Below are 15098 nucleotides of genomic sequence, written 5' to 3'. Positions count from 1 at the left end.
TGGAAGATATCCACTTGATTTGACTAACTCAGATGGCTGAAACATCTTTTATCTTAAGATAAACTTTTAAATACAATTTTGCTTAAAATGAAGACTGTGGATTTTGTGCCCCATCACCTACAGGGCATTACAGCAAGCAAAACCTGCTTCAGTGTTCATATGGGCACCTGACTATTGTGTTCTGACAGACTTGAAAAATTGTGAACATATTCATTAATTGATTGATTAATGGGAGAATAACCAATGATTTAAACTACATACCTTGTACTATTTGAGCCCTTTTCACAAGTGCGTTATATTTGTCTCTCTCTTGTATGTATCTCTTTGTATCTCTTTTATCATATCTATTAAAAACTCATTAAAAGGTGGATGTATTTTAATCTATATGTATGACTGAACTTTGACCGTAGGAGAGATATGAACATTATTAAAAATGATGTCTCTCACATTAAAAATATATCATAGATGGTAATAAAACAGTAACTAAAACAGTTTACAATATCTTTGAATGACAACATTTATTTGTGACTCCAATCATGCCTGTATAGAATTTGCCACCTTGAAAACATGGTGGTACTACAGTACTACTATTAGTAAAGGCTAATAATCTAAATATATATTGTTGCTGTTGGTGCTGATGATTTCAAAATGTCAGTTTCAGTGATAAGGAAACATTTTTTGAAGTGACAGGAGCTGTATATATGAACAATGCTTTCTGACCCCACCGCAAAAAAACAACAATCATTTGAATACAAATAAAGATTTATTCACTGAAACAAATTCATATGCATGAAGGAATACTATGCTACAAAAGGTTGAAGCACAGATTACATTTTGGTTATAAGAAAAACCCTGCTGCAAAATATAAAATATACATTACAGGTGTTTGGACAACAGTTAATAACGTATATCATTATTGGATGTCTTTCCCATTATGTGTTTCTTAGTATTCTGTTCAGGCCTAAACAAAATTATGAAACATTTTGGCAGAAAAATGCAGATCAGAAGTCCATAACTGGAGGCTAGAATGGCAAATATCTCCACAGCAACACTGAACTTCCCAGGAGAGCTGACATATGCTGGGATAAAGGTGATCCAGACTGCACAGAATATCAACATGCTGAAGGTGATGAATTTAGCTTCATTGAAATTATCCGGCAACTTTCGTGCCAAAAAAGCAATCACAAAACATAAAATAGCAAGTAGTCCTATATATCCCAGGACAGCCCAGAAACCCACCGCTGAGCCAAGGTGACATTCTAAGATGATTCTGTCATTGTAGAGCAACAAATTCTTGAAAGGAAAAGGAGGGTTGATTGTTAGCCAAAGTATGCAAATCAAAACTTGTATGAGAGTGAACACCAGAACACTGAGTCTCTGCTGTGTAGGCCCAAACCATTTCATCACATGAGTACCTGGAAGTGTAGCTTTAAAGGCCATTAACACCACTACTGTTTTCCCAAGAACACAAGAGATACACAACACAAAGGTGATGCCGAATGCTGTGTGGCGCAGCATGCAGGACCACTCAGAGGGCCGACCTATGAAGGTCATAGAACACAGGAAACACAGAGTCAAGGAGAAGAGCAGCAGGAAGCTCAGCTCAGAGTTGTTGGCTCGTACTAGCGGGGTTTCTCTGTGGCAGTAAAAGACTAATGTAGTGATCATAGTCAGAAAAACTCCCAGCAAGGAGAATATGGCTAACAGAGTTCCCAGGATTTCTTCATACGTCAAAAACTCTATTTCTTTGGGGATGCAGGCATCTCTGTGCTTGTTGGACCAGTACTCTGGCAGGCATTTCATACAGTGTATTGAATCTGCAAAATGATAAATAACAGAGAAGTGTGGAGTTAAAATCAATGTATGAATGTATGTAATTAGAAAACAACATTTCATGTTTTTAGTTCTTTTTTCTCATTTGTCATTATATGTAAGATGTTTAATTGCATTTCAAATAGCATATGTTTACTTACCTGTAAAATTACTGATCTCACCTGCTGGACACAGTATGCATTCATAACAGCATATTGGCCTTCCTTTCTGGAGGACCTTTCGAGTTCCTGGGCGACAGCTGTCACTGCAGACTGATGTAGGCACCTGCCACACACATGCAATTCATACCATATGTACAGTTAAATACACAAATGCAGGTCTGAACATCCGTATTAAGATTTCAGTAAATCAGTGAAATCACAGTTGAGAAGATTAAACCTCAGTCTTTGCTTTACCTCAGTCATCCCATTACCCCAGACAACTGGGATGTTATTCATGATAAACTGATGGCTCTCTGGCAGAGAAGCATCATAGATGCCAATTGTCACTCCTTCCATGGTTCCTTTGTTTGTCATTTGTAAATTTACTAGTTCATATCTTGCTGGTGAGTCTCCATTGCTGTCAAAATAAACTCTTTCCCCTTCCTGGGTGGTGAAATTCACAGTGCTGAGATATTGCAGGACCTAGGGAAAAGATTAAACATCAATTGAATGACATGTGCAGTTATCACACAACTGCCCCACTCAACCGGTGGTTCCTCACCTGCCATGGCTGAATGTTTTTGATATCAGCACAGCTCCAATTGGAAAAGGGCCCTTTTCCCTCTTCACATTTGAACAGGTTGTCAAGCGCATGGCCCACTGAGTATACTGACTTGTAGACATTATTAGTGAATCTCAGCTCAGACACATCAGTGAATTGTGATTCAACATTTTGCAAGCTCTCAAAGCCACTGCATGGCTTTCTTTGTGTGTTTGCAATTTGATTCAAGGAGCAATCAAACGTGTTTTCCCAGAAATCTTTGACAAACTGACTGTCAGGGAACTGTGAAGGGTGGAGCTGCCTCAGGTGCTCCTCTAACCCAGGGATCTGAGCTCTGCTGACAGTAAAGCCTAGCGATCCCACCAGGATGCTGTGTCCCTCACTGTCAGTCAGAGAGTGATCTGTGATCCAGGCGTCACTGCCAACCATGTGCAGTCCTGTAATGTTCTGTCTGTACAACTCTCTTACCAGCAACTTGATTTCTCGATGAGACATAAAAGCCATAATCACTTTAGAGGTGGCATGCTTAATGATCTCTATAATTCTCTGTAGACTATCAGGTGGATCTGATGATGAAAATGCCTCAGAATACTCAACGCATACTCCATATTCTTGTGCGGCTTGGATAAATGCAGTTATGCCATTGAAACCATATTCGTTATCCACAGCTATAGCTCCTATCCAGGTCCAACCAAGGTGCTTGACTAGCTTTGCCAGGGCTCTGCTCTGGTAGAAGTCACTGGGAATAGTTCTGAAAAAAGTCGGATACTCTTTTCTGTTGCTCAGACAGGCACAAGTGGCAAAATGGCTGATCTGTAATAAAAGAGACAAGCATATATATACATATTGCACAGTCTCTAGTTAGCATCATGTGGTAGTTATATTTTTGCAAAATATAGCAAAAACTGTGACATCCAGCAACATTTTACACTTTTTTTGCATTGACTTACCACAGGTATGTGAAAACTTCCAACAACTGGTGCAAATGCAATAGTTGGTCTTGATCCTGAATGTCCCAAGATAGCTTGCACTGTCTCACTTTCAGTGCAGTTGTCATCACTGATTTCTCTCTTTAGTCCACTCACCAGTGCTAGTGCAGCTCTCAGTATGTCCATTGTTCCACAGGCATCATAGATCTTGTAGCCAAGTTTGACATTAGATAGCATGTCAGGATTCTCGTTGATCTCATTTATAGCAAATATCATTGCTTGAGCAAATTTGAATTCTCTAAAATTGAAGCTGGGATGGTGAAAGATACAAAAATCATATACCTTCATTCAGGTTATGTGTCAAATCCAAACAATTTATGCATAATTATTAAAAATAGATTAAGTATATGTAAGTCTAAATTATAAGTAATACATACTTCTTACACTTTCGTAGTTCTGGGATTGTCTGAAATGTGTTAACTACATAATCCTGCCCTGTGCGGAATGAAAAAATGCCACCGAGAACAAGGTCGCCATGCTGGGCCAGTTCAGGTGGGTGTGCTGAGCCTTGCAGCTTGCACACAGACTCTCCCTTCCCCATTAGCAGAACAAAGAGGAGCAGCCAGAACAATGACATACTCTACCTCTGCTCTGCAGGCCAGGCCAACTATCTCTGCAACTCATGGCAGGGCTTTATACACCATCGACAACAAGGATGAAGTTGTCATGGTTGAGCTAAAGCCTCAGGAGACCAGAGGAAACCAAACAAGTTAGGCCAAAGATGTTTTTGTCTGTCAAAATGTAGATTTTATTCTTTAATAACAATTCTACAAAGAGCACTAAATGAGAAATCAGAAAGGAAAAGTTGAGAAAAGGCTTTCCATTTCTATTTCTTCATCATGTGCCTTTTTTAAAAAATGTAATTACATTGTATAATGCTGTTATTTCCATGTACTATGTCACAAATGATATACAGCAAAAATGATACGAAAATGATACACTACTGTACTCTACTTCTGTAGTATTGTACTACTGAGGTACAACGAAGATAGAGCTCTACATAATTGTCTGAATAACAAATTATTATGTAAAAATAAAGAAATAGAAAGATAGAAATATGTGTATGCGACCATATTATATTCAGTCTTTAGAATGATTTTGGTGCACCTTTACCCATCATATTCTTTTTTGTGTTCTTCTCTGGTTTCAATAAAATTATATAACATTTTGGGATAAATATACAAATGAGCAATCCAAAACTGGAGGCCAGTATAGCAAATATCTCCACAGCAACACTGAACTTCCCAGGAGAGCTGACATAAGCTGGGATGAAGGTGATCCAGACCGCACAAAATATCAGCATGCTGAAAGTGATATATTTGGCCTCGTTAAAATTATCAGGTAGTTTCCGTGCCAGAAAAGCAAAAAAGAAACATAACATGGCCAGAAGTCCTATATAGCCGATCACAGACCAAAAGCCTACAGCTGAACCCAGAGCACACTCTAAGATGATTTTATCTTTAAATTCTTTAAAATTCTTGAAAGGAAAAGGAGGAGAAATTGTTAACCAGAGGATACATATGACAACCTGTATGAGAGTGAAAGCCAGAACACTGAGTCTCTGCTGTACAGGCCCAAACCATTTCATCATATTACTGCCAGGGAGCGTAGCTCTGAAGGCCATTAACACTACCATTGTTTTCCCAAGAACACAAGAGATGCAGAGCACAAAGGTGATGCCGAACGCTGTGTGGCGCAGCATGCAGGACCACTCAGACGGCTGACCTATGAAGGTCAGAGAACACAGGAAACACAGAGTCAAGGAGAAGAGCAGCAGGAAGCTCAGCTCAGAGTTGTTGGCTCTGACAATGGGAGTTTTCCTGTATCTGAAGAAAATGAACGCCACAGCAGCAGTCATGCATGTTCCAAATAAGGACGCTGCAGTGAGCAGCGCTCCCATAATCTCTTCATATGACAGAAACTCTGCGTCTTTCCTCACACAGGCATCTCTTATCTCATTTGACCAGAATTCAGGGTGACATCGCACACAGGTGATAGAATCTGAAAATGAATATTGAAGCAGGTGTTACACTCGCAGTCTTTTTATCTATGTTTCTATGTTGCCTCTACTCTGCTCATACAAGACAGATGCTACATGATTAACAGAAAATAGATGCATTTATGACAGCTACATGGCATAATCAAGAATCCTCCAGTCATTAAAGAATATTAACTTGGTTAAATTATCAGAATTATCATTTTTGTGGGTGTTTTGTTTTCTTGTACTTTGCCTTCTTGACATTTACTGTATAGTGTGTTTTTTTCATATAATCAATGCTTTAAGCACCACAAACAGAATTCTGTTCACCTTTGATTCCAATTTTAGCTCCAATTATATTAAAAGCCTGGCAGGTCAAACTGAAACTAACTTGGGTGAAGTGACCCTTCCATAATCATTATATTGATTTTTTGAATAGCGCCATTGCAATGTTAATCTAAGAAAGCGATTTATAATTTATCAATTAAAATTGATTTGATTATAGTCAACCAATTAGAGGTAGATAATTCTTTTGATTGTTAGTTAAGCACATATTCTTAATTCTACTTTGTGTAGGATTTGAAAATATCTTCTAAAACACACCACAGCTGACAATGCACACAAACAATCAATGGTGGAAAATACAGAAACGAATAAAGTACTTGAATAACTTGAATTATCACATTTTTTTTACAAACAAAAACACATGCCATCAAAATGTTTTTAAATACACAAGAATCACATAAACTCTGATTTTTATTTCTAAGACTGTGCCTAATTTATGTAGATCATATAGTAAGACTGCTATATTAATATTTATTATATATTTGATATGTTTCATGCATTTATGTTGGTTTGACATAATTTTAATAAAACAGACAACATAATGATTACATAACCCCCTATGAACTCAGAATACAAAGAACAGAATACAAAAGAATGCCATTTCTTAAAATTGGCACATGAACATGAAAATCAAAAAATAATCTGATTCATGGCCAACATCAATTGCTAAAAAAGTCTGCTTTATTTATATTACTAGAGTACCTGTACTGTTGCTGAATTCTCCCTCTGCACACCTTATACAGTCATAGCAGCAGACAGGCTTTCCTTTCTGGAGAACTTTGCGTGTTCCTAGGGGACATTTCTCACTGCAAACTGACAAAGGCACCTGCATGAACAAAAAGCAATGCTGTGTTTAAAAGCCACAATTATTAATGCTAAACCTAACATTATACAGTGTTAAAGAAATCACATGGCTGCTCACCTGGTATGAGTTCTTTGCCCAAATTAAAGATTTATTTTCCAGATTTAGCTGTTTGTCTGCAGGTAAAGATGCATCATGAAGACCAACTGTCACAAAGTCCACAAGGCCATTTTCTGTTGGCTGCCAGTTTATAATTTCATACTTTGCCGCTGGGTCTCCATTCTCATTGAAGTAAACCTCATATCCTTCCTTAGTTTTGAATTGAATCTTTCTTATGTGCTGTAAAATCTAAGGAGATATGCATTCATAGTTAATTTCTTGATGATGTGACTTAATGTAAAAACTATAATTTCAGTCTTTGATGCTGTATTCACCTTTAATGGATCTAGCTGCACCTTGTCATCACATGTTTTGTTACAGCCAAGAACACTATGAAGTGCATGAGCCACAGCATACACTCCTTTATAGACATTGTTAAAAATAGGCATAAGTGACATATCAGTGAAACTGTTGTGCACTCCAGTCAGATCTTCATTTCCAGTACATTCTCTCTGATTATCTGTTGATGACTTTGTCTGCTTGAACTCACAGCTAAATAACGTCTCCCAGAACTCTGTAAACATTTCATTACTAGATGTATTGAGTGGCTTCACATCCAACATGAACTCTTTCATGCCGCTGACTTGTGCTTTAGGGATGGACAAGCCTATGGCACCATCCAGAATGTGATGCCTATCCATAGCTGCAGTTTGGGAATCAAAGATCCAGCCCTCTGTACCAACCCACTGGTACCCAGTCAAGTTATGGTAGGACAATTCATGTATCAGTACATCCATATCCATGTGAGAGAGAAAAGCAACAATCACCTTGGAAGTGGAAGCCTTGATAATGTTAATTATTCTTTGTATTTTGTCTGGTGGATCTGTTCTAAAGAAGGATACAGAGTACTCCAGACAGATGCCCAGCTGCTGGGCAGTTTCTGTGAAAGTGGCCATGCCATTATTGCCATAATCATCATTTGTTCTAATTGCTCCTACCCAAGTCCAACCAAAGTGCTTGACCAGCTGGGCCAGGGCTCTGCTCTGGTAGTAATCACTGGGTATTGTTCTTAGGAAAGATGGGTACTTGACTTTATCACTGAGACAAGCACAGGTGGCAAAGTGACTGATCTAGAGGAAAGAAAGAAATCATTCTTTCAAGTTCCAAGATACAGATTTAAAATATAAAATGTTTACACATACACCACAAACAACATTTTCTCTGTGTAGGAAAAAATATGATTTTCATTTTTTCCAGTCCTACCCACCAGTGGGATATAAAAGGGTCCGATGACAGTGGCTATAGCCATGCAAGGAGATGAAGAGGTCTCTCCCATAATGGCCTGCACTTGGGCAGGTCTGGTACAAGGTGCCTCTGAGAGTACAGATGTATCTCCGTTACCATTAGCCAAGGCCAGTGCAACCCTCACCCCTCTAGCAATTGAGCCACAGGCATCATAGATCTTATAGCCCAGTGAGATGCCAGGCAAAAGGTCTGTGTTGTTGTTAATCTCTTCTATGGCAAAGAGCATAGCCTGGGCAAACTGGAATCCTCTGAAATTCAAACTTTACAGAGATGGTTATAAATAGTTGTCATTATAACAAGTGTGTGCACGAAATTGAAACAACAGCTTAGTAGATGAAAGCATTTGACAGTGTTAATACAGCAAAGAATATCAGTTGATAACAATTTTGTTTTTGTGTCCTCTTAGATATTTTAAATCTACTCATGCCAAACACATTTCTATGGCATTATATACCTGGTGCACTGCAGTGGCAGTGGTTTGTGCATGTAGGTATTCTGTCTGTCTTTCCAACTGCTGTGGAAAGAAAAGATTCCCCCCAACATAATGTCTCCATCCTTAGACAGCTGGGGCTCCTCAGGATCTCCTCTGTGCCTGCAAACTGGCTCCTCAGCTTGAGAGAAAGACACCACCAACAACAGCTGTAAGAGTGCCCAACCCTGCTCTGGCCACCTCTGTGTAGAAGTCATTCTGTAAACCACTGAGTGACATCACATGTACCTTAATGTAAGTCAAAATCTTGCACTGGTATTTATACATTTTAGAGAGGCATAAAAAATAATAATAGACCTGTGATGTGTCGTCTCCATGGACCTACAGGGTGGGGCGGGAGGTACACAAATGGAAAAAGGGTTTTGGGCTGTGGCCTATTTTGAATATCTTTACTTTATATGTTATCAGACTAGGATATTCAGTTGTATTGTACAAAACATTTCCTTTTTTAACAGTAACATTTGTGCAATGCCTTTTATGGTAACACTTTACAATAAGGTTCACCAAATTTTGGGTAGTTACCAAGGAACAAATGAGGAACTAACTGCTAGTAAACCATTAGTTAATGGGCAGTTCTTGAGTAACTCCTAATCAAAACTTCATAGAGTAGCTAATCATTAGTTAATGATTAGTTAATTGAGAAACCAGTGAAGAATGAATCAGGAACGACCTGATAATTGATTAATCGTTGACAAGAACTTCCCTTTTTGTGCCCCCCTCTAGTAAAGTGGCAGATAATACTGAGAAGTTATGAAGATATTCCTCATTACTTCAAGCCATTACTTACCCCCAATGTAAAGTATCAAAACTAACAAGTAACTACTGTTTTTTACATTAAATGCAAAGCTTACTTGTAGGCATGTTATGATATATTGATACGTATATTTCTTATTTAGTTTATTTAGTTAAGAACATTCAATAAATCCTTTTTTCCATTAGTGAAACCATAGGCAGCTGCGGGTCCTTCAGTCAGTCCTCCCACCTTGATTTCACCAACTTTCTTAAGCAGCATCAGCTCTTCAACATTGAAGCAATGGTAGTCTCTTGCAACTGGAAAATGTAATTTTACCCAACATAATTGATTGATATGATAGGTTTTACTCTTTATTAACAATTCTGCAAAGTGCACTAAATGAAAACTCAGAAAAGAAAAGATGAGAAAAGGCTTTCCATTTCTATTTCTTTATCATGTGCAATTATTTTTTATTTAATTACATTTTATATATTTCCATATGATATGTCACAAGTTATGTAATTATATACAGCAGACTACTCTACTTTACTTTACTTCTGTAGTGTTGTATGACTGCAGTACAATAAAAACAGAGGTCTACTTGTCTGAATAACAAATTATGTAAAAAAAATATATAGCAACACTGGAATTATGTGTATGTCATTATATTATATTCAGTCTTCAGAATGATTTTGGTACACCTTTACCCATCATATTCTTCTTTGTATTCTTCTCTGGTTTCAATAAAATTATGTAACATTTTGGAATAAATATACAAATGAGCAATCCAAAACTGGAGGCCAGAATAGCAAATATCTCCACAGCAACACTGAACTTCCCAGGAGAGCTGACATAAGCTGGGATGAAGGTGATCCAGACCGCACAAAATATCAGCATGCTGAAAGTGATAAATTTGGCTTCGTTAAAATTATCAGGTAGTTTCCGTGCCAGAAAAGCAAGAATGAAACATAACATGGCCAGAAGTCCTATATAGCCGATCACAGACCAAAAGCCCACAGCTGAACCCAGAGCACACTCTAAGATGATTTTATCTTTAAATTCTTTAAAATTCTTAAAAGGAAAAGGAGGAGAAATTGTTAACCAGAGGATACATATGACAACCTGTATGAGAGTAAAAGCCAGAACACTGAGTCTCTGCTGTACAGGCCCAAACCATTTCATCATATTACTGCCAGGGAGTGTAGCCCTGAAGGCCATTAACACTACTATCGTTTTCCCAAGAACACAAGAGATGCAGAGCACAAAGGTGATGCCGAACGCTGTGTGGCGCAGCATGCAGGACCACTCAGACGGCTGACCTATGAAGGTCAGAGAACACAGGAAACACAGAGTCAAGGAGAAGAGCAGCAGGAAGCTCAGCTCAGAGTTGTTGGCTCTGACTATGGGAGTTTTCCTGTATCTGAAGAAAATGAACGCCACAGCAGCAGTCATGCATGTTCCAAATAAGGACGCCGCAGTGAGCAGCGCTCCCATAATCTCTTCATATGACAGAAACTCTGCGTCTTTCCTCACACAGGCATCTCTTATCTCATTTGACCAGAATTCAGGGTGACAACGCACACAGGTGATAGAATCTGAAAATGAATATTGAAGCAGGTGTTACACTTGCAGTAATAAAGAATCCTACAGTCCTCAAAAATATTTACTTAGTTAAATTATCAAAAGTATTATATATTTGTTTGTTTGCTCTTTGTATTCTACTTTCTTGATATATACTATATCTCGTGTTTTTTTCATATCATCAGTGATTTGAGCACCACAAGCAGATTTCCTTTCACCTACATTTATTAGAGCTTTAGCTCCAATTATATTAAAAGCCTGGCAGGTCAAACTAAAACAAATTTGGGTGAAGTGACCCTTTCATAGTCATCATATTGATTTTTTGAGTAGCACCATTACAATGGTAATTTAAGAAAGTGCTTTATAATGAATGAATTAAAATTGATTTGATTATTATCAACCAGTTAGAAGTAGATAATTCTTTACATTGTTAGTTAAACACATACTCTTAATTCTCCTTTGTGTAGGATTTGACAGTATCTTCTAACGCACACCACAGCTGACAATGCACACAAACAATGACAATGGCCGAAAATAAAAAATATACAATTTGGATTATCACATTTGTCTACAACATGACACACATGAATCACAAGAATCACATAAATTCTACACACAGGGGCTTTAACTTTGATTTCTATTTCTTAGACTGTGCCTAATTTATGAAGATCATATAGTAAGACTGCTATATTAATATTTATTATATATTTGATATGTTTCATGCATTTATGTTGGTTTGACATAATTTTAATAAAAAAGACAACATAATAATTACATAACCCCCCATTTTTTTAAAACAGAATACAAAAGAATGCCATTTCTTGAAATTGGCACATGAACATGAAAATCAAAAAATAATCTGATTCATGGCCAACATCAATTTCTAAAAAAAGTCTGCTTTATTTATATTACTAGAGTACCTGTACTGTTGCTGAATTCTCCCTCTGCACACCTTATACAGTCATAGCAGCAGACAGGCTTTCCTTTCTGGAGAACTTTGCGTGTTCCTGGGGGACACTTCTCACTGCAAACTGACAAAGGCACCTGCATGAACAAAAAGCAATGCTGTGTTTAAAAGCCACAACTATTAATGCTAAATCTAACATTATACAGTGTTAAAGAAATCACATGGCTGCTCACCTGGTATGAGTTCTTTGCCCAAATTAAAGACTTATTTTCCAGATTTAACTGTTTGTCTGCAGGTAAAGATGCATCATGAAGACCAACTGTCACAAAGTTTACAAGGCCATTTTCTGTTGGCTGCCAGTTTATAATTTCATACTTTGCCGCTGGGTCTCCATTCTCATTGAAGTAAACCTCATCTCCTCCCTTAGTTTTGAATTGAATCTTTCTTATGTGCTGTAAAATCTAAGGAGATATGCATTCATGTAGTTCATAGTTAATTTCTTGATGATGTGACTTAATGTAAAAACTATAATTTCAGTCTTTGATGCTGTATTCACCTTTAATGGATCTAGTTGCACCTTGTCATCACATGTTTTGTTACAGCCAAGAACACTATGAAGTGCATGAGCCACAGCATACACTCCTTTATAGACATTGTTAAAAATAGGCATAAGTGACATATCAGTGAAACTGTTGTGCACTCCAGTCAGATCTTCATTTCCAGTACATTCTCTCTGATTATTTGTTGATGACTTTGTCTGCTTGAACTTACAGTTAAATAATGTCTCCCAGAACTCTGTAAACATTTCATTACTAGATGTATTAAATGGCTTCACATCCAACATGAACTCTTTCATGCCGCTGACTTGTGCTTTAGGGATGGACAAGCCTATGGCACCATCCAGAATGTGATGCCTATCCATAGCTGCTGTTTGAGAATCAAAGATCCAGCTCTCGCTGCCAACCCACTGGTACCCAGTCAAGTTATGGTAAGACAATTCATGTATCAGTACATCCATATCCATGTGAGAGAGAAAAGCGACAATCACCTTGGAAGTGGAAGCCTTGATAATGTTAATTATCTTTTGTATTTTGTCTGGTGGATCTGTTCTAAAAAAGGATACAGAGTACTCCAGACAGATGCCCAGCTGCTGGGCAGTTTCTGTGAAAGTGGCCATGCCATTATTGCCATAATCATCATTTGTTCTAATTGCTCCTACCCAAGTCCAACCAAAGTGCTTGACCAGCTGGGCCAGGGCTCTGCTCTGGTAGTAATCACTGGGTATTGTTCTTAGGAAAGATGGGTACTTGATTTTATCACTGAGACAAGCACAGGTGGCAAAGTGACTGATCTAGAGGAAAGAAAGAAATCATTCTTTCAAGTTCCAAGATACAGATTTAAAATATAAAACATTTACACACTGCAGTGCAGTTCTTTTTCTATGTGCAGCACAAATAATATTTTCATTTTTTCCAGTCCTACCTACCAGTGGGATATAAAACGGTCCGATGACAGTGGCTATAGCCATGCAAGGAGATGAAGAGGTCTCTCCCATAATGGCCTGCACTTGGGCAGGTCTGGTACAAGGTGCCTCTGAGAGTACAGATGTATCTCTGTTACCATTAGCCAAGGCCAGTGCAACCCTCACCCCTCTAGCAATTGAGCCACAGGTATCATAGATCTTATAGCCCAGTGAGATGCCAGGCAAAAGATCTGTGTTGTTGTTAATCTCTTCTATGGCAAAGAGCATAGCCTGGGCAAACTGGAATCCTCTGAAATTCAAACTTTACAGAGATGGTTATAAATAGTTGTCATTATAACAAGTGTGTGCACGAAATTGAAACAACAGCTTAGTAGATGAAGGCATTTGACAGTGTTAATACAGCAAAGAATATCAGTTGATAACAATTTTGTTTTTGTGTCCTCTTAGATATTTTAAATCTACTCATGCCAAACACATTTATATGGTGTTATTTACCTGGTGCACTGCAGTGGAAGTGGTTTGTGTATGTATTTATCCTGTCTGTCTTTCCAACTGCTGTGGAAAGAAAAGATTCCCCCCAACATAATGTCTCCATCCTTAGACAGCTGGGGCTTCTCAGGATCTCCTCTGTGCCTGCAAACCAGCTCCTCAGCCTGAGAGAAAGACACCACCAACAACAGCTGTAAAAGTGCCCAACACTGCTCTGGCCACCTCTGTCTGCTGTGTGTCATTCCGTAAACCACTGGATGGCATCAAATGTAACTTAATGTAAATCAAAATCTTGCACTGGTATTTATACATTTTAGAGAGGCATAAAAAAAAAAATAATAGACCTGTGATGTTTCATCTCCATGGACTTACGAGGTGGGGCACATGGAGGGAGGTACACAAATGATAAAAGGTTAGTAGGCTGTAGCCTATTTTGAATATCATTACTTTATCAGAAAAAAATATTCAATTGTTCTGTACAAAACATTTCCTTTTTTAACAATAACATTTTTGCAATGCAATTTGTACTTGAATTTACACTGAATTCATTTTCTCGAAAAATTATGCAGGATAAACATGATGTAAACAGGTTTGTTGAACCTGAATTGGCTACTTGGGGGCAGCACAATGAGCTGTATACATAAAGATGTTGTTGTTACCAAAAAGTAGCTTATTTAAGCATCAAGCAGAGACAGACCAACTTTAGCATTCATTTGGCGTTTTGTTTGTATCCACCTGATGAATTTAAGTCTAAAATTCACTCTCCTTTTACATCTGTTTTGGTCTCAACTAACTCCAGAGGGAAATGTCTGTTTTTTAAGCTGCTAACTGCTCCACTATGTTCACCTACTTGTTGCTAAAATTGTCTGTCTAACATTTGTTAGCTAGGTTAGATATTATATATGCATATATATATATATATATATATATATATATATATGCGTGTGTGTGTGTGTGTGTGTGTGTGTGTGTGTGTATATGTATGTATGTATGTGTATGTGTATGTATATATGTATGTATATGTATATGTATATATATATACTTTAAAAAAAAAAATGAAAACAGCTGCCCACTGCTGCTGAGAACAAGTGAGACTGAATCAAAGAATCAAAACAGTAAAGCTGCAGCAATAATGAGGTAAAAGGAAAAAGCTCCACAGAGCTGAGGGGAGGGAAGGAAAATCCAGTTATGGATGTTAATTTTAATTCTCTACAAACATGTTACTGTATAAGGAAAGAGAAGTCTCGAATATTGAAATAGGCCATGAGGCAGTTGGAACTTTTAAAACCCTCAATGCAGATCCAGCCATCCAGTTGGTATTCACAATGAGCACCTCTTCACTTCACTTCACTTGTAGCACTT

The 15098-nt window shown here is 37.8% G+C and overlaps 3 protein-coding genes across 3 annotated transcripts; all 3 read right to left on the bottom strand.

Moving 5' to 3' along the window:
• Positions 1 to 897: 897 nt before the first annotated feature.
• Positions 898 to 4101, bottom strand: LOC121899282 (extracellular calcium-sensing receptor-like). The gene is made up of 6 exons (XM_042414998.1): positions 3902 to 4101; positions 3486 to 3774; positions 2536 to 3348; positions 2229 to 2456; positions 1974 to 2097; positions 898 to 1817 (listed from the first exon to the last, which is right to left on the bottom strand). The coding sequence occupies exons 1-6, from the start codon at positions 4099 to 4101 to the stop codon at positions 898 to 900; spliced, it is 2574 nt and encodes an 857-aa protein (XP_042270932.1).
• A 510-nt stretch (positions 4102 to 4611) lies between these two features.
• LOC121899283 (extracellular calcium-sensing receptor-like) lies at positions 4612 to 8611 on the bottom strand. The gene is made up of 6 exons (XM_042414999.1): positions 8508 to 8611; positions 8016 to 8313; positions 7084 to 7878; positions 6770 to 6997; positions 6550 to 6673; positions 4612 to 5525 (listed from the first exon to the last, which is right to left on the bottom strand). The coding sequence occupies exons 1-6, from the start codon at positions 8594 to 8596 to the stop codon at positions 4612 to 4614; spliced, it is 2448 nt and encodes an 815-aa protein (XP_042270933.1). The 5' UTR covers positions 8597 to 8611.
• Positions 8612 to 9957: 1346 nt separating this feature from the next.
• LOC121898395 (extracellular calcium-sensing receptor-like) lies at positions 9958 to 13936 on the bottom strand. The gene is made up of 6 exons (XM_042413422.1): positions 13743 to 13936; positions 13251 to 13548; positions 12321 to 13115; positions 11998 to 12225; positions 11778 to 11901; positions 9958 to 10871 (listed from the first exon to the last, which is right to left on the bottom strand). Exons 1-6 carry the CDS (start codon positions 13829 to 13831, stop codon positions 9958 to 9960), a joined length of 2448 nt encoding a protein of 815 aa, XP_042269356.1. The 5' UTR covers positions 13832 to 13936.
• Positions 13937 to 15098: the final 1162 nt, after the last annotated feature.

This window comes from Thunnus maccoyii, chromosome 6 (genome assembly GCF_910596095.1).
Source record: "Thunnus maccoyii chromosome 6, fThuMac1.1, whole genome shotgun sequence".
NCBI lineage: Eukaryota > Metazoa > Chordata > Actinopteri > Scombriformes > Scombridae > Thunnus > Thunnus maccoyii.
Note: the sequence above shows the minus strand (reverse complement) of the source record. Positions and strands in the feature narration are given on the sequence as shown.

Bases quoted from the DNA above. Each gene is read 5' to 3' on its own strand.
- LOC121899282 (XM_042414998.1), bottom strand. From the start codon at position 4,101: ATGTCATTGTTCTGGCTGCTCCTCTTTGTTCTGCTAATGGGGAAGGGA. The intron at 3,775-3,901 runs GTATGTATTACT...TCACCATCCCAG, and splicing joins GAACTACGAAAGTGTAAGAA to CTTCAATTTTAGAGAATTCA. The intron at 2,098-2,228 runs GTAAAGCAAAGA...TGTGTGTGGCAG, and splicing joins GGGGTAATGGGATGACTGAG to GTGCCTACATCAGTCTGCAG.
- LOC121899283 (XM_042414999.1), bottom strand. From the start codon at position 8,596: ATGTTGGGGGGAATCTTTTCTTTCCACAGCAGTTGGAAAGACAGACAG. The intron at 6,998-7,083 runs GTGAATACAGCA...ATATCTCCTTAG, and splicing joins TGCAGCTAGATCCATTAAAG to ATTTTACAGCACATAAGAAA. The intron at 6,674-6,769 runs GTGAGCAGCCAT...TTGTTCATGCAG, and splicing joins GGGCAAAGAACTCATACCAG to GTGCCTTTGTCAGTTTGCAG.
- LOC121898395 (XM_042413422.1), bottom strand. From the start codon at position 13,831: ATGTTGGGGGGAATCTTTTCTTTCCACAGCAGTTGGAAAGACAGACAG. The intron at 13,116-13,250 runs GTAGGTAGGACT...TCTTTCCTCTAG, and splicing joins GACCGTTTTATATCCCACTG to ATCAGTCACTTTGCCACCTG. The intron at 11,902-11,997 runs GTGAGCAGCCAT...TTGTTCATGCAG, and splicing joins GGGCAAAGAACTCATACCAG to GTGCCTTTGTCAGTTTGCAG.